The following is a 22,734-nucleotide window of genomic DNA, read 5'->3' on the forward strand; positions in this document are numbered from 1 at the left end:
ATCCCTACTTAAAATGTGCATTTGAAGAAAAAGCCCAATGCCGCAAACATTCTAAATTCAATAACATAGTGGAGAAAGAAATTATTAAATAATTACCTTTATTCTTCCTAGCTCAAATTGGAAAACATTGGGGCTTGTAGCTTGTGCAAATACTGCAGGAAATAATTTAGTGCTTGGTTCAACCTAAATCATGAACAAACAGAAATATATTATTGTTCATGATGGTTCATGAAGCAACCACATCTGAAAATGAAGTTTGTGGGAATTAATATTCTTTTTCATTAATACTCAAAATTTTATTTATTTATTACTACTACTACTACATTTCTTCGATTCTAAGACGCACTTTTCCCCCCATATAAACATCTCTAAAAACGGGGTGCATCTTAGAATCGCAGGTGCAATTATTATTCTTAGAATCAAAGCTTTTTTTCTGTTGGTGGTACTGAAATTAGTGTGCGTCTTACAATCAAAGAAATACGGTACTACTACTATTCAGACTAGTCATGTGTTCTTGGAAAACTTAAAAATAATTACCTGATAGTAAGTGCTTAATTCTTTGCCATTAGCTGTGAAGGACAGGATTCCAGTTGCAGCATCAACCAAACAACCAATCTCTAATCCATTGTTATTGCGCCCCTGTCCTGGACTCATGCTTTCTCCTGCACATACCATATAACAGTTGCTTCGTTTGATACTGCATTTCAAAAGATGGATAACATGTGAGATCCTATGGTCGGTTAATATAACAAACTGAGATCCAAAGCTCCAACAGTGTACCCATGAACATTTGCGTGAGCTGCTTCATTCCCTTCTGTGTTAAAGAAAGCTTTGCACACCAAATGGGAACTTCCCAGAACACCCACATGCATATAATATTTTCAGACTCACGGAAGAGAACTGAGCACTCTTGCATGTACAGTGCAGCATTAAAGACATTACATAATGGTTAATTAATGTAATTTTTAACTTGCTTTGCTTTGTTAGAGGGCAATAAATAAATAAATAAATCCTGAGAATTTGTGATATCTCTGACTGCAGTTAATAACAATGGGGCCTAACCATATACTTAATTCCCATTTATTTCAATAAGCCTTAAAGCACACCTAGCTTTCTCTGGGTTGTACCCAATGCCCTGGTTTGGATGATTACTCCAGGATTGAATAAATGATGGTTTATGAAGCCAGGAACAAACATCAGAGTTGAGTGCTCCACCCACCCCCTGCCCTCACCTCTCCACATGTTGCTTTGGTGCTTTGTTTCCGGCTTGTACTGAGCCAGAGTTCCCTGCTAGGTAAAAACTGGAAAACTCTGGCTTAACGTCAGTCAACAAGCCAGGATATAATGGGAAACTCTGGATTAATACAAACCAGAAACAAAGCACTGAATCCACGCACAAGGGGAATGGAGAAGCAGCAGGAGGAACACTTGGTATCTGGCGGCTAATTAATGTAATGTCAATACAAACCAGCAAAGACAGAAACACTTCTAGTCCTCACAGCATTCTTAACCTATCAATACATTCACTGATATGATGCAAGGATTTGATTCCACATGTTTCTAAACCAAAGAAAAACAAAACTAACCTCTCATGAACTTTCCCTTTTTCATCTCCTAGGGTTACTGTAACAGTACGGACTTTGTCCAAATCAAAGCTTGTATCATATTGATGGAAGTCAGATGTAATCCAGCCTACCCAAACATTAGCAGGCTCTTGCCCAGGAAAGATACGCACAGAGTAGAAATACTGCCAAGAAATTTTAAAAAATGACCATAGTATTAATATTTCATTTTGATCCCAAATTGATTTTCTTGCATAAAAATCGACAGATGATTTATAATTAGGACTCAGACAAAGTACATCTAGCGGTGACCATATTACACCAGCTTAAAAATCACTTCACTGGCTGCAAATTAGTTTCCAGGCAAAGTATAAAGTGTTGGTTATTACCTTTAAAGCCCTACATGGTTTGGGTCCAGGTTACCTGCGGGATCACCTTCTCCCATACAATCCGCCCCGCACACTCAGGTCCTCTGGGAAGAATTTACTTCAGCCAGCAAAAACTAGATTAACAACTGTTACCCAGAGGACCTTCTCTTCTCCCGCTCCCAGACTGTGGAATGGCCTGCCGAGAGAGATCCGCCAACGCAACAGTCTTTCTGAATATAAAAAAGCAATAAAGACTGATCTCTTCCGGAAGGCCTACCCAGTCAAATTTTAAGATGTTTGGCTGTTGTTTTAATCAGTTTTATGTATTTTATAATATTTTGTATTTTATGTTGTTCCCCGCCTTGATCCGGAGGGAGAGGCAGGTAATAAATAAATGTAGTAGTAGTAGCCATTGATAGCCTCAGATTCCATGAATTTGTCTATTCGCCTTTTAAAGCCATCCAAATTGGTGGCAATCGCTACATCATGTGGTAGTGAATTCCATAGTTTAACTATGCACTGTCCTTTTATCTGATCTGAATCCTCATGCGATGACCCCGGGTTCTAGTATTATGAGACAGGGATAAAAATGTTTCCCTATCTACATCCTCCACACCATGCATAATTTTGTACACCTCTATCATGTCTCCCCTTAGCCTCTTTTTTCCCCAAGCTAAACAATCCCAGTTGTTGTAACCTTCCCTCACAGGGGAGATACTCCAGCCCCTTAATCATTTTAGTTGCCCTTTTCTGCACTTTTTCCAGTTCTATAATATCCTTTTTTAGGTGTGGTGACCAGGACTGTACACAATAGTGTAAATGTGGTTGCACCATAGATTTGTATAAAGGCAGTAATGGCAAGATTGAGCAACATTACATCTCTTGCTTCTTGCTCACCCTGCTCCCTCCATGACACGTATTTATTTATTTATTTCAAAACAAAAATATAACTCCATTAATCTTTTGTTCAACCTTACTTTTAGCACAATGTAGCAATGAGGAGCTAGCAGTAATAAATAAGGCTATTATGAAAAGTAATTTAGTAGCTGCTATTCAGGAATAGGTAGTATATACTTAATATATAACTTTAAAGAATCCTGACTGTGCCCCCCCCCCAAATCTGTTCCAGCCGGTTGGAGAGACCCTCTGGACCAGATTTAGGAGACACACACGGGGCTGCAGCAAGGAGGAGAACAAAGGAAAGTCCTGACACACAAGCGGAAGTCTGTTCGCTCACAAAATGTTGGATTTAAACACAAATCAAGAAAATCTGACAATTCTCTGAAAAAGCAAACAGTACAAATATTAATACTAAGTTGACATACCGTAGAAGTTTGCATTAAGTAATCATAATCATCTCTTTCATCAGCTAGGACATCTTCAGTGAGTCTTGCAGAGTGGCTTGTGCTGTAGTCTGGTTTCGTCCTTCTCAACATAAATCTGTAATATATCAAAATTTAAGAGATTGAAAAATTGCCATTTTTGTAAACTTTGAATCTATCAGTTGGGTAAACATCAGACAATTAGCTGTGGTGGGGAAGAAGCCCAAGATGCAAAGAGCAACACAATTGGCTTGCTACAGTAGTACTCTCTGCAAGCCCCTAAGTGATGATGGTGATGCCTGGAGCCTGCTTGAAAAATAATGATCAGTGCTTTAAACAGTTTACAAGCAACTGGGGGGGGGGGGCAGGGAAGCTGTCACACATCCATGCCTGTCACACATCCTTGCCAGTATGACCTACTGGTCATCAGTAGGTCATACCGCCGTAGTCTGCCTAGCACAGAGATGGCTGCCAACAGTGCGATATGGCTGCAAGAAAGGCAAATGCTATTTTGGGCTGCATTAATAGAAGTATAGCTTCCAAATCACGTGAGGTACTGGTTCCTCTTTATTCGGCCCTGGTTAGGCCTCATCTAGAGTATTGCGTCCAGTTCTGGGCTCCACAATTCAAGAAGGACGCAGACAAGCTGGAGCGTGTTCAGAAGAGGGCAACCAGGATGAGCAGAGGTCTAGAAACAAAGCCCTATGAAGAGAGACTGAAAGAACTGGGCATGTTTAGCCTGGAGAAGAGAAGATTGAGGGGAGACATGATAGCAGTCTTCAAATACTTAAAAGGTTGTCACACAGAGGAGGGCCAGGATCTCTTCTCGATCCTCCCAGAGTGCAGGACACGGAATAACGGGCTCAAGTTAAAGGAAGCCAGATTCCGGCTGGACATCAGGAAAAACTTCCTGACTGTTAGAGCAGTGTGACAATGGAATCAGCTACCTAGGGAGGTTGTGGGCTCTCCCACACTAGAGGCATTCAAGAGGCAGCTGGACAACCATCTGTCAGGGATGCTTTAGGGTGGATTCCTGCATTGAGCAGGGGGTTGGACTCGATGGCCTTGTAGGCCCCTTCCAACTCTGCTATTCTATGATTCTATGATTCTATGGGATAGAGTGACTGAAAGCCTAGAACTATTGTCCATTCTGCTCTTACCTGCCTGCTTGGAACGCAGAAATAATTGAAGTAACCTCTCCAATGGCAACAGGCCCAGCTCTTGTGATACAGAGGCAATTCCATGAGGGCTGCAGGAAATTATTCAGGCCAATGACTGCGTCCCCTTCTAGGTAGATAGCCTTATTGCTGGCCCAAATTGGCCAGAGCTTCACTTTTGTGTTCAGACATTGGCAGAAAACAGAGGTTTGGATTCTGCCACTTATTTCTGAGGGCCAAGACATGCTTTTGTATCTTATGGGAAGTTATTCTAGCTCACTTTCTCTCTATCCCCACCAAGTTCTCATAATAAACAATTGAAAGTCATGAGGGCTTGGAATTCCCAGAATGCCCATTCATGCACTCAGGCAAATGTGTGAAGGCTTAAATCGGGGAAGAAGGAGAGGATGCATGCAAGTCCCATCCCAAACATTCCTGCACATACAGGGATGGATGCAATGTCTCACAAGTGGACTTCTACTCATGCAATGTATCTTCTACTGGCGCAGATCTTTGAAATCAAATGTCTCTCTTCTAATTGTTTGTTTACATAGCCTCCATAATATAAATTCATTTACAGTGTGAGAAAAAATGACATACATGTATATGCCCTTGAAGCTAAACAATGTGGTTAAAAACCCCAGAGAGATCAAGCCACTTGACCTTTGCTTGAGTCGTGAAGGCTTCTCTTGTGTGTAGTCTTTATGGTTATTGAACTCCGTTTTTACAGCTTCTTTTTCTACACGATCAGGTACGAGATGACCATGAGCAGTCTTCATAAGGACTTCAAAGTCAGAATCTGCATCGAAATCATCCAAGTCATTCTTTGGGCCAAGAAGACTTGAACTTGGCACTCCTCCTCCAGGAATTTTAGAGAATACTTCTGCACATTCAATAGGCATGCTGAGGCGATAGAACATGATCTCTGTTTTGCTATTTTGAGACCCAAATGACTTCTGTGTGACCTTCAAGCATGGGGAGCTGTCTGCAGTTCCATCTATTCTTGTAACCTACCAAATGCAAAAACTAAAATGTAAAATTAATGAAAAACATAAAATTAAATGCCACTTTTGCTTATATTCACAGGTTTTTAATAGTATGCAAATGAATATCACTTAAAATATTAATATTTAATAACTGATGTATTTTATGACATATTAGTAGGTAAATTACTATTAGTACAAAATGCTTATTAGAGAATGAAAAGCATGCTTATAAATTTAAACTTCCTACTCTTGCAAAAAACAACAACACCCTTTATTAATCTAATATTGGGGTCAATAAATCACCAATGTAGCCTTGGTTTAGAAAAAAAAAAAGAGATGTATTTGACCAAGACTGTAATGTAAAAATATGCCATTCTATTAAGGATTATTGTGGATGCAACTATATTTCATTTACTTTTTTCTTCAACTCAAAATCTCCTGGAGTTATGAGCAAGAAAGAAAGAAAAAGAATGGTTACCATTTCTTTATCTTAATCCTCCTTTTGGAATTATATACCCAAAGGGATATGTAAACTCTGTAAAACCTTTTCTGTCAACCTTTGCCACTTCATATTCTATATATTCTATTAATGTTGATTGTTCCATAATGTTTCAACCCCACTTCCATTGTATGTTTTGGTGGGTCTTTTCAATTTGAGGATTTCATTAAAATGAATGGGATAAAATGAAACCGCATACCTAAGGCACTGGCTGGAATCTAAATGATCTGTAAAGGGCCAGAAAACAACAACAGGAGGAACATACCTACCCTTCACTTCTCTAAATGGTAATAAGTCATATTTACACCACAATTGCTGCTTTATGTAGTGGGGAGGGGTATCTGCACTTCTTCCCCACTGAAACCAGAAGGGCAGCACTACGGGGGTTGCTGCTGTATGCTCAGAATCTTTAACTGGTCATCAGAGTTGGTAGGAAAGTAGACACAGGGATTTTACCTAAGCATATATGCTTGTTGCACTCACTGAGATGGAAACTTGCACACACAACCATTCTCACTGAATTCAACTGAGTTATAGTGCAACCCTATGCAAGGTTACTCAGAAGTAAGTCCTATTGAGCTCAATGAGGTTTACTCACAGAAAAGAGAGTGTAGGATTGCAGCCTAGGCAGAATCTACACTACTGCTTTAAAATGGTTTATAAGAGTTTTGACAACCGCTGGGGCCCAGGACACACTCCATCTACAGTTTTCAAAACGTTTCCAAAGTGTTTTATCCTGCTTGGTGTAGTTCCGGCTCTAAGCTCTCTTTATATTCACTCGTACAAAATGAACTGAAGATATATCAAACCTCAATATGTTCATGATTTGGTGGTACTGGAAGAAACTGTGGTAGTCTCTTGCTCAGCCATATGGTGATGTCCCGGTTTGTATTCACTGCAAAAGGTTCATAGCCTTCTTGTAAGCCACATATTGTGAAATATTTCAGAGTGCTAACATCTTTGCCAAAGTTCATTCTGCCCACTTGTGACAATCCCAGGCTACATGCAGGTATAAAGCCTGCCAAAAAGACAGATGCAATCCATGAATCATAAATATACACGTTTTTATTATTTATTTCATTTAATTATGTTTTCCAATTAATAACACACACAACTGAAGATGAGCAACAACCTTTGAAACGCACAATACCATCAATGTATCTGATTAGAAAATGCCTGGGAAATATATATATTCAGTAGTCATATGCAATTCACCTAGCAAGATTCCATTCTTGGACCAAAAACTGGAAAAATACTGCTAATGAATCCAGGAACTCTTTCCTACGGTGCAACCATAGCACACTAATAGAGCACACACACACACTTTGCATTAAAAGAATTCAGGTTCAATCCCTGGCAACTCCAATTTTAAAAAGCATCAGGTTGCAGGTGACGTGAAAAGCTTTTATTTAGGCAGCTGCTGCTAGTTAAAGTAGGCAATACTTTATTTATTTTGTATATTGACAAAATAGTCTGATCTGGTGTAAGCCTCCTTGTGATTTTTTTCCTACGCAAATTGGAGGTGTGAGCTCCCTGATCTGGATTGGACCCATAACAGGGGCAAAGGGTTAAAGCCCCACCCTCCAATACACACTAGAGTCCCAATCAGGATTGGGTCTCCCACATTTCCTTTGGAAGAAGGAAAAAAGAACAGACTATGTATTAAAAGTAACATGTCTTTTTGGACTACGAGAATGCACTGGAAATGTATCTCCTTGGGAGTCCTCATTTCTGTGTTCCTTCCCCATTTCCTTCCTCCATCTCCTCAGGGGAATTCTCGTACCTTTCTTTCCCTAGAGGCAGGAACAGCGGTTTAGGGCCAAACAAAACATTCTGTCTAGCACACATGATGGAGCTTTGTGTGTTAGTTTTCCTTACCTCTGCCCCAATTCAGATCAGGACCATGGCACGCTGGAAGGCAGAGTTAAACCTTCCCACCTCTCTTGCTTTTGCTTCTACTCTCCTCCCCCTGTGGGCATGAAGGCTGAAATAAGGCTACACTGGAGTCACTGGAGCCCCCCCCCCCCGCTTAAAAAAAAAAACAGCTGGAGAGAGATTGCACAAATAAACATTTCACAAATAAAAGGGCTAAACTACCCTCCCGGAGCGCCATGGTCCCTAACCAAATTTGGGCCTTGTGTGCTTATATGGATGTAAAGAAAAGTACTACACATAGCTCTACCAAAAATGCTCAACGGAATGTTGAGTTTGGCCCTCAGCCACTTAGATCAGATAGGCAGCCACTCACAATGACCAGCCCAGAACAGGACAGTGCTCTGGTTTTCTCCAAGTCCATCTGTTACACACACACATAGGGCTCTATCACACGTTGGGGGTTAACACGCTCCCTACCTTCGCGTCTCCGTCAGTGTTTTCGTTCCTCAGTTACTTCCTCTTTTCAAAAGAGGAAGTACGCAACGAGCACATGGCCCATTGAGTCTGCTGTTCTAATGGCGCTGCTTCTCCTGCACACAGCAGGAGAGAGCAGCAATTCCGTATTTTAAAAAATCAGACTTAATGGGAGGTGTTGTCATGCAAAGAAGGGCAGAAGGCGCGCAGGAGGCAGACGACGTCATATGAGGGACATGAGCAAACTCCATGAGTGCCCAGTAACGAGCATGCAATAAAACGCTCATCCGATGGAGCTTACACACACACATTCCCCAAGCTTTCAACTGCAAGTGAAGGAGTGAGCCACAGCTGACAGCTGCCCCATTAAGCAAAAAAATGTATCCTGATTTGATCTGGGGACACCAATTATGAAGAAAATGGATAATATCCTGAGCATTGATCCAGGACACTCTCCATGGAGGCAATTTTTAAATTGCTGTTCCTTTCTTCACATAGTACTGCAAACAGGAGATTTGCACTACAGGAAGAAAGGAATGGCAATTTAAAAGTTGCCTCCAGGGAGAGTGTCCTGGATCAATGTTTGGGATATCAACCATTTTCATTGCAATTGGTTCTAAAGGGTTGCTTGTTGTTTGTTGCATTATTCCCACCTTCTTTCTTTCTGGATGTCACATGCATATGGGGGATGAGCCACAGAACCAGGCCAAGCAAGTGAGAGTGATGAGGGACTGCTGAAGTTATGTACAGGCTAGGGGAATGAGAGGGAGAGAGAGTGGCATCTTCTGGGGTCTCTGGGCTCTGGTACTGGGGACTCTGGCAGGGAGCTCCCCACACACTCCCTTAGTGATGGGTGTCCTCTGCTCCATGCTCTTTTTCCTGCTGGTGCTGGGCAAATGTTTCCATCTTCAAAACCAAAGTGGAAAGGCACAAATGGTGGCCAACCAGCCAGGCTATGAATCCTAGATTTCATCTTGATATTGCCAGGCAGGGTTGCTGTATAATCCTATGCATGGCCACTTCCATATAAAAATATTCAGAGAGGTCACCCTGTTAGTCTCTTGCAACAAAAACAAGAAAGAGTTTTGTAGCACCTTAAAGACTAACAGTTTTATTGTGACAATAGATTCTACTTCATCAAATGCATGAAGGCTTATCCTCAGTCACAGTCATATTCAGGCGAGCCATCCATCCACATAGAGTGTACTGGGCCTGTTGGCACTTTTGGTGCCACTCTGAAAAAAGGAAATTAATTTCCCAGAGAAAGCATTATGTCTTCTTAAAATATGAAGAGCTTAACAACAGAAAACAACTTGCAAGTGAGCAGAAAGCCTTATTTCCTTTTCTCCTTTTACAAATTAGTATAATAGCAGTACTACCTTGTAACAGCTATTTGCATTCTTTCAAACCACCATGGATAGCATTGAGAAATTACTACTTTGTTTTCCTCCTATAGTAAAAACTTCCAGTTTGCAGCAACATATTGTCTGCATGGCGCCTATGTAAAAAATATCTAAAAAATATGAAGTATGAGAACTTGGAATAAAGGTTAGCTCTGAACCAAAATTAAAAGACAATTGATCACATACAATAGTGTGGTCTTTACACCTTAAACTGCATGTTAAATGCCACCCCAAACAGAATTGTTTACTTAGATTGCAATGCAAGAGATTTGACACACAAGCCTGTAAGCTCTCTGCACTGACAAATTCACTGTCTGATGGACAAAATAGCCAGGTTGAGAAGGGAAAATAATGGTAGGCTTGTTGATATTCTATATTGTGCTGATTAGTTGCAAATGATTTGAGTAATTCCATCCAACCAAAATGTCAACATTCAGCCCTCCACTTAGTCCATCGTCCCTATGCTTCATGCACCAGGATTCCAACTTCTTCACCTATATTGAGAGCCAGTGTGGTGTAGTGGCTAAAGTGTTGAACTGGGAGTCGGGAGATCCAGGTTCTAGTCCCCACTCGGCTATGGAAACCTACTGGGTGACTTTGGACCAGTCACAGACTCTCAGCCCAACCTATCTCACAGGGTTATTGTTGTGAGGATAAAATGGAGAGGAGGAGGATTATGTTCATCACCTTGGATTCCTTAATAGGAAAATAGGCGGAATATAATTGCAAATAATAATAATAATAATAATAATAATAATAATAATAATAATAATAATGCACTGCCTTTCCTGCCTATAGGTCCTCCTCTTGATTTTCTCAACTGTGCCTCTCTTTTCTCAGCTCTATACCTCTTCTGCTTCTTTTATGTCTCTGCCTTTGGGCCAACATCTATTTTGTCTGCCTTCCTTCAGCAAGGAAGTTAGAATCTTAGAAGACCCTCCCCTGTTAACAATAAGGAAAGGCTTGGCACAGAAGCAATTTATCAGCACAAAACTGTTCAAGAACTTACCATCACCAACCTCAAAGTCCTTAAATGCAAGTTCGGAACCTGAGTCATCTAGAAGGATTTCACCATTTAGAGTGAACATCATGGTGCGCTCATTGAGATCAACCATACACCCCACAATATCCCCTGTCAGCCAAGAACGGCCAAAATGTTCATTTCCCTGGTGCCACCGTTGGGCCTGGATAACAAAGGATTTCACATGAGACAAAAGGAAATTAAGAACTCTATGCCTCTAGCATATGACTAAATAAGCCACCCCTAACCTAAATTAACACAGTACTACAATTAATACAGTCATTAACATTCTCAAACAATGCATATAAGCATTGCAATCCTACAATTAATTTTGTGAAAACAGTTTAAAATACATCAAATGGTCTGGAGGACAAATTACCAATTCCACCCAAACAGTAGCAGAAGGAAAAGGAAAAGTCTTTCATTCAAATAATATAGTTCTATTGCAAGCCAAAATGGTTGCTTTCAATATTTTTGTAAATTATGTGTGAGCGCAATATATCTTGCCCACTCCCCCAACTCTAAAAATCTTTTTCAAATGCCTTTTCCAAAGTGTGATTCATTTAAATTTCAGGATTATTACTGTGTAGGGTGACCATATGAAAAGGAGGACAGTGCTCTTGTATCTTTAACAGTTGTATTGAAAAGGAAATCTCAGCAGGTGTCATTTGTATATATGGGGAACCTGGTGAAATTCCCTCTTCCTCACAACAGTTAAAGCTGCAAGTGCCCTGCCCTCTTTTAAATCTGGACACTCTAGTACAGCTCCCTGCAGCTTTAACTGTTGTGATAAAGAGGACATTTCACCAGGTTCTCCATATATACAAATGACACCTGCTGAAATTCCCTTTTCAATACAACCGTTAAAGATACAAGAGCACTGTTCTCCTTTTCATATGGTCACCTTACACAGTAATAATCCTGAAATCCTTACTATCTGTAGACCTGGACAAGAGGAATCTTATTGTGTGCTGCAAGTCCCACTTTTAATTATCATGAACTTCTCTAAATAGTTATTTTTTAAATTGGGATTTGAATTACCACCAACAAAGTCCATCATGCTCATCTACTGTATGTTAAAGAGCACTCACTTGCTAAAAGGATGCATTTTACTAATGCACTCATTGAATTATTCCCTCCATGGGCAATTGTCCCAACAGAGTAACATATGCTCAAACTGCCTCATTATCCCAAATTATTATAAATATCAGGAATCCGTAGAAAATAGATCAGGATCTACCGGTAGATTACTGGAGGATTTGCAACTGTTTTAATTCCCATTTGCTTAGCAGCAGTAACAAATGCTTCTGCCCCATCTCCAACCAAAATTAGGCTTTTATAATTCCTTACCAGTAATAATTCAGATGTAGATCTGTACTTGTATATACACATTATCTCAGTATATGGCTCATGGGGTGCAATAGGTAACTGCCTCCACCCCATGACCCAGCATTTTGCATCTTGATCCTTCCTGAAGTCACTATTTTGCATCATGACCTGACTCTACCCACTAGAGCTCAAGGTTCTAATAAAAAACCAAAGAAGGACCCTCAAGGCTGCCCATGCCTCAAATAAATTTATATTCTTAAAAACATTTTTATTATAGTTAAAATATGCAAATGATATCAATTCATTACAAGTTATATTATATTATACAATACACAGAAAATACAAATTTCTTCCATTAATTCCCATATAAGAATAAACTTGAATGAAATATAAAAAATATTAAAAATATATACCACATTTATTAACAAGAAGGATATAGAGGGAAAAGGTATTTCACATTGGGATACAATAAATTCTTTTTACAATAATCAATAAAAGGTTTCCAATTTTCTTTCTCTCAACTCTGTCTATTTTCTTTTGTTTTAATATAAGGAGGAAATGTAGCCATCACTGCTTGGACCTACATTTTATCATAACAATCTTTCACAGAAGGATGTGTTTACAATATTCCAGCAGCAGCAAACATATTAGACACTAATTCCTTGTGCTCATGAACCACTGACCCCTAAATAAAACTCAAAAGAAAAATTTCTGAGTCCAAAGGATGTCAGGGATGCTTTAGGGTGGATTCCTGCATTGTGCAGGGGGTTGGACTCGATGGCCTTGTAGGCCCCTTCCAACTCTGCTATTCTATGAAGTTCATAACTTAAAATCTTTCCAATAATAGCTTTTATTCTTTTTCAGTATTTTGAGGTAAGGAGCATTTCCATCATATATGAAAATAATATCCTATCTTATTTATGTACTTCCAACAAATAGGGAAGTAAAATAAATGTATGCATACCTTGAATCCATCGAACACAAATGCTTGTTCATCTGACCCAAGCTCTTGTTCTGGTTGACAAGCTGGCTTGGCCCAACCAACCCTCATGTCCCCTGACGTCACTGCTTCAAACTCAAAGTACCACTTCCCAGTTTTCACTGCATAGGTCTTCTCTGTGCGGAAGATCCTAAACCTTTCCATCATACCACAAAACACATCTGGTCTTGTAGCTGCAAAATTTAAAATAGAATATTTTGGTTAAACAAATAAAACATATAATAACATCATGTAATTTGTAAAGTAAGCTTAGAAATGCTGCCAATCTGATAAAGGGCTTCATCACACCAGTGTTTTATCAAACTCTCATCATGCCTGGTTTGTGGTTTTGCAGCATGACGCTCAGATGACATCGTGCCTGTCCTGCAAACACTCCGCCTCTTCCCCTCCCTTTTTCATGTTTTCCTAGAGCGGCAAAAGTCTGTATTATTTCCCCCAAATGAAATTAAAGCAACCTTCAGCCCCCATGTAGTGCCTTCCTCTCACTATTTCCTTTGTTGGGGGCATATGCTTTGAAGGGAGAGCTTGCTGATGAAAGGGGAGAGGTGGGGCGGTTCTCCTCCTCCAGCACCGTGTCGAACCAATGGACTTGTGCTGAGTCGGTTGAACGGACTTTTACTGCTCTAGCCCCACTCTCATTGCCCGTAGAAATGGAGCCCAGCCAATGAAAAGTTAATTCAGTAAATCGCTAGACAACAAAACCAGAGCAAGGGGTTGGGAATGAGCCCAGACCCATCACAATATTACATCCAATGAACTGGAGGCAGAAAAAGAAGGGGCAGGGTGGGGTGGAGTGGAAGAGCAAACAAGCAAAAGGGAGGTTTCATCGGTATAGCGCGAAACCACAAACCCACGTGAAAGGGGCTGTTAGCTTGACGCGCTAATGAAACGGAGCTAGAAATCGCTGAGACAAACCAGGGAGGAAATGTAGGTGTGATGGAGCCCAAAAACAACGAAACAAACAAGAATGCATCACAATCTCAATGAAAAGGATGTGCTGCCTTTTTCTTAAATTACTCCAACCTTCAGCTGTGTGTGTATTATCATTTCTCTGGCTCCAGAATGACAGGTGCCCAAACATCTCTTGGACTTCTAAATTTGAATGACATGTAGTCTCTTGTCTTGAACAAAAACTCAATACACATTTATCAGAATGTCATTCAAATCAGACTCCAAAGCTAGGTAACTTGAAAGCAGTCAATTTGACTCCAGCTTTAAGGCAGATTCCATGATGATTTTGAAGGATAAAAAATTCTTCGGACACAATCCTATCAAGAGCACGCTTGTGGATTGGAAGCCCTTGAACATGGAGGCATTCAATCATCTAATGCAGAATGGGAGGAATGGTGGAGGCAATCTTCACCTACCCATCCTCCCGCCCTCCATACCTCCTCCTTCAAGTTTGCTTTTCCAACCTTGGTGGGGAAGCACCAGCAGCAAGGGGGTTGGGGAGAAAGGTTGGATCTCTGACTCCCCCTTCCAAGATCAGAGTGTTTCCTGAGGTCAGGTGATGGGGAATCTGAACAATCCTATGGTCCCAGTAACACTCACTCAGGGACCATAGGATTAATAAAAAGGATTAGATAAATTGGCTGAAAGGATTATTAAGGTGAGTTCCCCTCTGACTGTCTTTTGGCAGTTGGTGAAAACATTTTTATTCTGTTAGGCTTTCGCAGAATGTTATGTTTAAAGATTTTGTTTCTTTTCTGGACTCTGCCTCTGCTGTATTTGTGTTTTATTTTTATTGAATAGATTGTTTTATATATTACTGTGATTTTAAATAGCACATAGGTACTAGACAGAGGGTAAAAAAATCTATATAAACAAGCAAGCGAACAGACAGATTCTTCTAATGCCATTTCCACAGCATGTTAAGTGCCAGTGGAGTAGTCACTGCACCAATTCAAACCATTTCTCTTCACTCACAGCAATCCAACAGATGCACCTCTTAACAATAAGAGAAAAGCAAGTCTTTTATTTTAATGAGATTTGTGTGAGTGTGTTCTTGTCAGGTACAGCAAGCTAAGACACAGATGCAGGCATAATTACGCTTCAGACATAATGCTAAACTATAGTGTAGTGTTATGAGAAGAGGCCTGCCCAAGCCTTGGGCTCACACACTCCTCCCTCCCTTTTCATCCTCCAGCATGGCCATGAGATTAGAAGCATCTGTTTAAGGTAACCACAGTTTGTTGTTATGTCCAAAGTGGGAAATGTGGTTAGTTTAAACTATGATTTATTTTGTCATGTCCCTGCTGGAAGACTCAGAGGAATAGATGGAGGACCAGGAACCACCCGCCACCAGCAACGCCCACGATACACTAGTAAACCAGGAGGAGCCCAGGCCCTCAGGGATGACTCCCATGGGGGCACCACCTGTGGAGGGCAAGGATTCTGCCTCAGACATTGAGACAGAGGTTGCATTCAGACAATATGGTGAGTTAAAAATCAACTCCACGGCTGATTATCAAGAGGGTACTCCCCACACAACATGATTATAATCCACCGTGATATGGATTAAGGCCAGCACTGAGTTGACTATTAGTCAACGGTGTGTTTGATTGACACATCCCCTGCCCTCTCCCCCACCCCCCACCCAGTCCATCTGCTGGTGTCCCATCAGCTATTGCGAGTTCTGCTGGCTGGACTAGAGCAGCAGCTGCTCCTTTGGTTGCTCTTGCCAGGGGACTCTGTGGTGGCCAAAAATAACCAACTGTGTGTGACGAAATAGTCAAGGGTGCCCGACACATGACACAATAACCAACAGTTGTTCAAATAAACAACTTGGTACAGCATTGGTTATTTCAGCTGAATAAAATCGTGCTGTGAAGAAGTCCCAACAGATGACACGATACTCCACCGCTAACTATTTAACCCACCATCGGTTATCATGTTGACCGATCCCTGTCATTGCCTGAAAAGATAGGAACTCAGGAGTGATAAGACTGAGCCAGAGGCCTCCTTAAAAAGGAGGTCTATCCATACGTAGGAGGCTTGCTCACAAGGAAAGGGGTGGTCACTAACAGCCCACAGCTGAGGCTAAGGCATGGCTCTAACAACCATTGCACAAAAACAGCAGTGTAAGACTGAGAGAACTGCTGGAAACAATGTTGACCTGAATCCGGATTCCCTTGTTTTATTCCTGGTGTGAATATTTCTGGATTGAACTCTGACTAACCCTCTGTCTCCTCCTTGTCTGTTATGCCTTGGACGTTGTTGCCTGTGACCTAGACTGTTGAAACCTTGCCTTTTGCCTAACGCCTCTTTGTAGTGACTAGCTTGGAACTCTTGGACCCTTTAACCTACAACTCAGATTCAGGAAACATGATGTATTGAAAAAAGCCAAGGTAAGAAACCAGAGTTTGACCTTGGTTTGTTTCACTATATCATAGTTTAAACCAGTTACGGGGAAACTCCAGTCCACATCTGGACTTCCAGAATCTGAACTGCTGAGGTCTTCCCAGGTCACACCACACCACTATCTAATGATGCTCCAGCTGCTGCATGGTCAGCTTTCTGAGCTCCCATATTTGACTGATGGCTTGCCTGCCAGCTGTTCCTCCCCCCTCCACACTCTTGGTCTCTTCTGAAAAAACTGAGGAGAAAAAGAGAGGGACTGGAGGCCGGCTAGCTGGCACACAAACATAGGAGCTCAGAAGCTGACCATGGAGTACAGCACCCAGAGAATGTAAAAATGTCTAGCTGCTGCACTCCATAATCATACCTGCCTGCTGGTCAGCATCACTGTCTGTCTTGGAAGGAAGCTCTCTCTTTCTTTCCCCACCTGGGAAATAAGAGAATGACCTGGAGACAGAGCGACATACACAAAGCCTGGGTGTGGGGAGAGAGACACCAGAGACAGGCTGGCAGACTTAGGAGTGTGTGTGAGAGAGAATGAATGTGCACGTTCTGCTCTTGCCTCCTGAATTTGCCCTATCCCCATGCTCTGCTAGAATGTCGAGCATTACAAGTTCCAACCAAGGTATGCAAAACTCAACAGGAAAATGGTCTCCCACTCCTGATTCAAACTTTCCCAAATTTGACCTGATTCAGGTCTGCAATTAGATTTAACCAGGAAGCAGATGCTTCTAACTGCCTCCTGTGGTTGCACCAAAGCAAAGACTTGCCTATTTCCTTTTTTGCCCAATTCTTGTGAGCATGTTTGGTTCATATTAGTTCCTCTTTCCATTTTTGTACCTTGCCCTTTCTGTGCACCTTTTTCCTAAGCAAATCTGCTCTGCGTATTTCCCAGTCCTGTCTGAATTCCTGCTACTGAATTTACTGAAATGATAAGCCTTGCTGGCTTATCCTTAGGCTTCTCCAAACTTACTTTCCAGGTCCTGGTACACTCAAAGATGCTTACATATCAGAAAGACCCTGATAATTGCACAGGCAGTCTTCAACTTTCACCCCATTACCATGTTTCATCATTTCACATCTACTTACTCTACCGCAGTCCTCAGCTCCAGTGCGGAACATGAATGCTTTAGACTAGAGAGTACTACACGTAGTACTGAAGGCACTTGCGTGCGCCTCCAGTGCGCCATCAAAACGATGGTGTAGACGGCGAAAGAAGAGACGGAGGAAGAGACGGAGGAGGAGGAGGCTGAGGAACCGGTCGCGTCCTTGTGGCTGCCCCCGCCGGCCTCCTGCTGCCGGGCTAAGAGCCACCCAGGTCGGAGAGCTCGGTGGAAGCGGAAGCCGAGCTCTCCGACCCGGGTGGCTCTTACCCCGGCAGCAGGAGGCCGGCGGGGAGGCGGCGGCGGCGGCGGCAAGGACGCGGCCGGTTCCCCAGCTGCCTCTTCCTCCATCTCTTCCTCCGTCTCTTCTTTCGCTGTCTACACCATCGTTTTGACGGCGCACTGGAGGCGCACGCAAGCGCCTTCAGTACTACGTGTAGATTTGCTCCAGGATAGCTTCTGTATAAGTGGCCTGAATTGCAGTAGCCTCTTGTACTTTGCTTTGACTCTGACTGAGTGCTAAGCTTTTGGTATAATAAATAATTACTTCTCCTGACTTTTCATGCTTTTCCAAACTGACCTCTGATTGTTACTTTACTTTCTCCCCATTACCTTCCTCTTTCCTTCGTAAGCACACAATTAGGACTGTGCCAGTAACTGTTTCTATTGTATTATTCATTCTCTTTCCAAGTTCACCTACTCACATAATTAAGTTATCATCTTTTGACTCTTCCTCACAAATCAACCCTCATATTTCCTCCTACAATTTTTCATCTCTGCAGGGCTGGGTGACATTTTCTTCTAGCTTTCTGACTGCTAACATAAACCTAATACTTGTACAAAGTGAATTAAATTGATAGTAACCATGGTTTTTTAAACCCTATTTTTGAAGAGCCAAGTATCGGGCAGAGCACAGTGCAGTGAGAAAAGGACTAATATTACATACCATTTCTTCTAAAACATTTCTAACTATCTATTCTCTGCTGTCACAGATAAAAGCAAAAGTACTATGGGAGATACAAAATTCCTAACCCTCAATTTCTACCTATACAAACCTTCAAATCGCTGAGAGCCAGCATAGAAGACATCCCTAATTATCGTATTGCTTTTCCCCCTCATTGTGGTCCACAGACTATCTGTGATTAGGCTCCTCCTGGGGGGGGGGGGGATCAAATCGAGATCCCTCAGTCTATGATAACTATTGCCCTGCGTTTAACCTTCCATTTTTGAGCAAGGTTCTGGAATTCTCAAATCCCAATAATCTTGGAAAATACTAATAATTTGGGATCCATTTCAGTCTGGGTACAAGCTTGAGTTAGGACAGAAACAGCCTTGACTGCCCTGGTGAATGAGTTATGCTGGAAAATGGGCAGCGGGGCAGTGTTAGCTCTCCTGGTACCTCTCAGTGGATTTCGATACCATCAATACCATCGAACATGGTATCTTTCTGGATTGCCTGGCAGATTGTCGGGCATAGCTCTGGTCCTACCTGTCTGGTCGGTCTAAGAAGGCAGTGCAGAAGAACTTCTGCTCTGCCCTGTGACCTTTGGCCTGAGGGGGTACCGCAAAGCTTGTCCCCCCATACTTTATCTGGAATATATTATTGTGAGTATCTCTCCCATTTTTGAATATATGATTCGCTCTCAATTCTTCCTTTGAATTTATTAACACAACATGTAAACTATCAGTTGCTCAACTGTGACTAAATTCCTGGGAATACATCTTTTTTTTAGCACAAATCTGGAAATAATGGTAGAGGAGGATAAAATGCCAGAGTTACCAATTCATATTGACTTTTACAGAACTACTACTCTGGTAAGGATCATTAAAGATCATTATCACTGACCCCCTGATTACAAATGAGTCATGCTTTCCCCCAAAGCAGCAGAACTGTGTAGCCATATCCTGCTTATATGCAACCCTTTCCACGGGGCATGTTCTATTTACTTGCTGGGCTGCAAGACAGCCCTTTTTTCAACTTTCAGATGAAAAATACTGTACATTTCTGGAAAAATGGACCACTGGCCCTGTTTACACGTGACAAGAAACCATGACTGACCACTATGTAGATTAGCTCTGCAAGCCTGTGCAAAGCCTTGGGATCACATGCTCTCCCCTCCCTTCTCTGCTTCACCCACATCCAGGAAGACTTAACCAGATTCAGTTCCACTTTCTACAATTCACAGCTCGACATTGCATATGAACCAGGAATCATGGCTTAAAAACAAGCTCAAATTTGTTAAACCAATTAGACAAATCACCTAGCTAGATAAACAACCATAAACAACTCTAGCAATTGACTAGAGTTTGTTTTAAACCATGATTCCTGGTTCATACATAATGACAAGCTAGGAAGATTCCTGGTTTCCAGGCAGGAGAAGGGGGCCTAAGGCATTGTTCTACACTGACTGGGAGAGGCTCAGACATATTTCCTAGCCCTACTTATAGATGTCAGAGATTGAACCTGAGACCATTTGCATGCAAACCTTGTACTTTACCACTGAGCTATGCACTGAAAAAATTAGTTGATGTATTCTCTTTCAAGGAAAACACTATGAGAACTGGCTTAGTCTATTGGCCAGTATGTGAACAGGATACCTCCAGTTCAAAACTTACATTGGACAATCCTGTGCATGTTTATACTGCATGTTTAGAACCACCCAGGGAGCTCCGGCTATTGAGCGGTATAGAAATGTAATAAATAAATAAATAAATAAATGTTTAGACAGAAAAAAATCCTACAACTCCAACCAACCATTTAGGGCTGGGGCCTGCTGGAAGTTGTAGGACTTTTTTATGTCTAAATATACATAGGATTGCATCCTAAGTAACCTTGTGCAAGATGCTGTCTGTTAAGAATTACTGATGTACAGGGAATGTTTGGTCCACAAAATATTCTATAGGCATGGATGATGATGATGATGATGGTACACATTATTTTGATTTTCCTCTTATTATTCTTCATAATTGCCCATGACTTAATAAAGATAGCAAATCATATACCCTTGTAATATATGTTCAGTATACCTGAACAATTCTAGAAGCACTATTAACCTGTTATATCAAAAACCAAGGAAGAACTCAAGTGAGTTTACTCAATATATTGTCCTACAGTTCTATACAAACCACTAGAGGGCTCTTGGACATTTTATATTTCTTTCAGATGCGTAATGATAACGGTAATTCCTGAAACCATATTCATCTAGTTAGGTTACAAGAAATGTTTTGATACACCAAAAGAAATCACTTTAAACTTCTTGTAGTGACGAATCCAAGGCTGGAGTTAAAATCGCAGGAAGAAACATTAACAATCTCAGATATGCAGATGATACCACTTTGATGGCTGAAAGCGAGGAGGAGCTGAGGAGCCTTATGACAAAGGTGAAAGAAGAAAGTGCAAAAGCTGGGTTGCAGTTAAACCTAAAAAAAAAAACCAAGATTATGGCAACCAGCTTGATTGATAACTAGCAAATAGAGGGAGAAAACGTGGAGGCAGTGACAGACTTTGTATTTCTGGGGACAAAGATTACTGCAGATGCTGACTGCAGCCAGGAAATCAGAAGACGTTTACTTCTTGGGAGGAGAGCAATGACAAATCTTGATAAAATAGTTAAGAGCAGAGACATCACACTGACAACAAAGGTCCGCATAGTTAAAGCAATGGTATTCTCCGTAGTAACCTATGGCTGCGAGAGCTGGACCATAAGGAAGGCTGAGTGAAGGAAGATAGATGCTTTTGAACTGTGGTGTTGGAGGAAAGTTCTGAGAGTGCCTTGGACTGCAAGAAGATCAAACCAGTCCATACTCCAGGAAATAAAGCCAGACTGCTCACTTGAGGGAATGATATTAAAGGCAAAACTGAAGTACTTTGGCCACATAATGAGAAGACAGGATACCCTGGAGAAGAGGCTGATGCTAGGGAAAGTGAAAGGCAAAAGGAAGAGGGGTCGACCAAGGGCAAGATGGATGGATGATATTCTGGAGGTGATGGACTTGACCTTGGGGGAGCTAGGGGAGAAAGCTCTGGCGTGGGCTGGTCCATGAAGTCACGAAGAGTCGGAAGCGACTGAACGAATAAACAACAAAGTGAAACATAATGGCAGTGATTTAGCTCTCAAATATTTCTTGATGCTTTCTCATCGTACAAGGTAACAAAGTAAGTTGTAATTCCACACATAAAAAATGATATACAATAAGAAATGTCGCTTAGGCAGAATTACTACCAAATAACTTTAAAAGTGAAATTCAGATCTTAATTCGTTGCTTTAGAGCAGATCTTTGAATTTCATTCAAGTTGGTAGAAATTTAGCTACTATTATTCCTGGGAGAAGGGGTTGTCTCTCTGTGTGTTTGTTTGACCCTAATTCTCCGTTCTGCTACTTTGCTGGACTCCCAGTGCCAGTATATGGTGGCACAATATCTCTTTAGGGAGCTTTAGTTCTGGGGGAAAAGCCACTAAAGACATGGGTAGGTTGCACAAATTGATTTTATAGAATGGGAACAGAAATGAAAAGACTGGGCTACCCATGGCCTGTAGTATGACATTCTTGTACCCAGGGATCCCTTGTTCCTGCACAAGTACAACTCAAATGGCTTGAACGAAGTAACCTTAGGGGGCCTTTTCTCCCAGATGTGTTTCACTATCAGTTAAGTTCTATAGCTGATGATCTGCTCCTTGTTCACAATTATGGAAAACTAGGTATCAGCATCTGACACAAGGCCTTTTCTGTGATGGCTCCACAATTATAGAATCCGCTCCTAGATTGGTTCTACAGGGGCACAATAGTATTTATCTTTCAGATCCACATCTGCTCCCTCCCCTCCCACTGGCACATGCTTGACATTCTTCTTTCCCCCCTTCCCAAGGTCAAAGTTCCAACCTCAGGCAGGAAGCTACCATGGAAGTTTCTATGGTGGCTGACAGGGGGAATCTGTAATCAGCTCTTCTCCTCGTCCTCTCCCCCCTTCTCTCTCCTTGGAGAGGGGAAACCACCACATCTTATAGCCTCTAAGACACCCTCCCAGGGACCATAGGATTGCTCTCTCAATATTTGTTTCAAAATGCTTTTCTGAAAAAAGAAAGTGAATATTAAAATTTTAATAATGTTAGATCATATACATAAGCAGATAAAGTTAAACATTTGTAATGCTTCCACCATTAAATTCACTTGGTGGCTTTAAACATTAATACAGCCCAAAGTATGCTCAATTATCACTTATTGAAATCCAGAGTGCTTATTTGTGGCTAGGTAATACCCAAATTACCAGCCATAGTAGT

General features: G+C 41.4%; 1 protein-coding gene across 5 annotated transcripts in view; it reads right to left on the minus strand.

Annotated features, from left to right (window-relative positions):
- Positions 1-22,734, minus strand: part of RYR2 (ryanodine receptor 2) — a 365,044-nt gene that overhangs the window by 148,966 nt on the left and 193,344 nt on the right. For all 5 annotated transcript variants that reach the window (XM_063124341.1, XM_063124340.1, XM_063124339.1 and 2 more), the window contains 8 exons: positions 12,961-13,169; positions 10,656-10,830; positions 6,704-6,912; positions 5,073-5,419; positions 3,256-3,370; positions 1,587-1,747; positions 538-697; positions 97-183 (listed from right to left, as the gene is read on the minus strand). In XM_063124341.1, coding sequence (XP_062980411.1) covers positions 97-183; positions 538-697; positions 1,587-1,747; positions 3,256-3,370; positions 5,073-5,419; positions 6,704-6,912; positions 10,656-10,830; positions 12,961-13,169 — 1,463 coding nt within the window. The remainder of the gene's footprint in view (positions 1-96; positions 184-537; positions 698-1,586; positions 1,748-3,255; positions 3,371-5,072; positions 5,420-6,703; positions 6,913-10,655; positions 10,831-12,960; positions 13,170-22,734) is intronic.

This window comes from Elgaria multicarinata, chromosome 4, assembly GCF_023053635.1.
Source record: "Elgaria multicarinata webbii isolate HBS135686 ecotype San Diego chromosome 4, rElgMul1.1.pri, whole genome shotgun sequence".
NCBI lineage: Eukaryota > Metazoa > Chordata > Lepidosauria > Squamata > Anguidae > Elgaria > Elgaria multicarinata.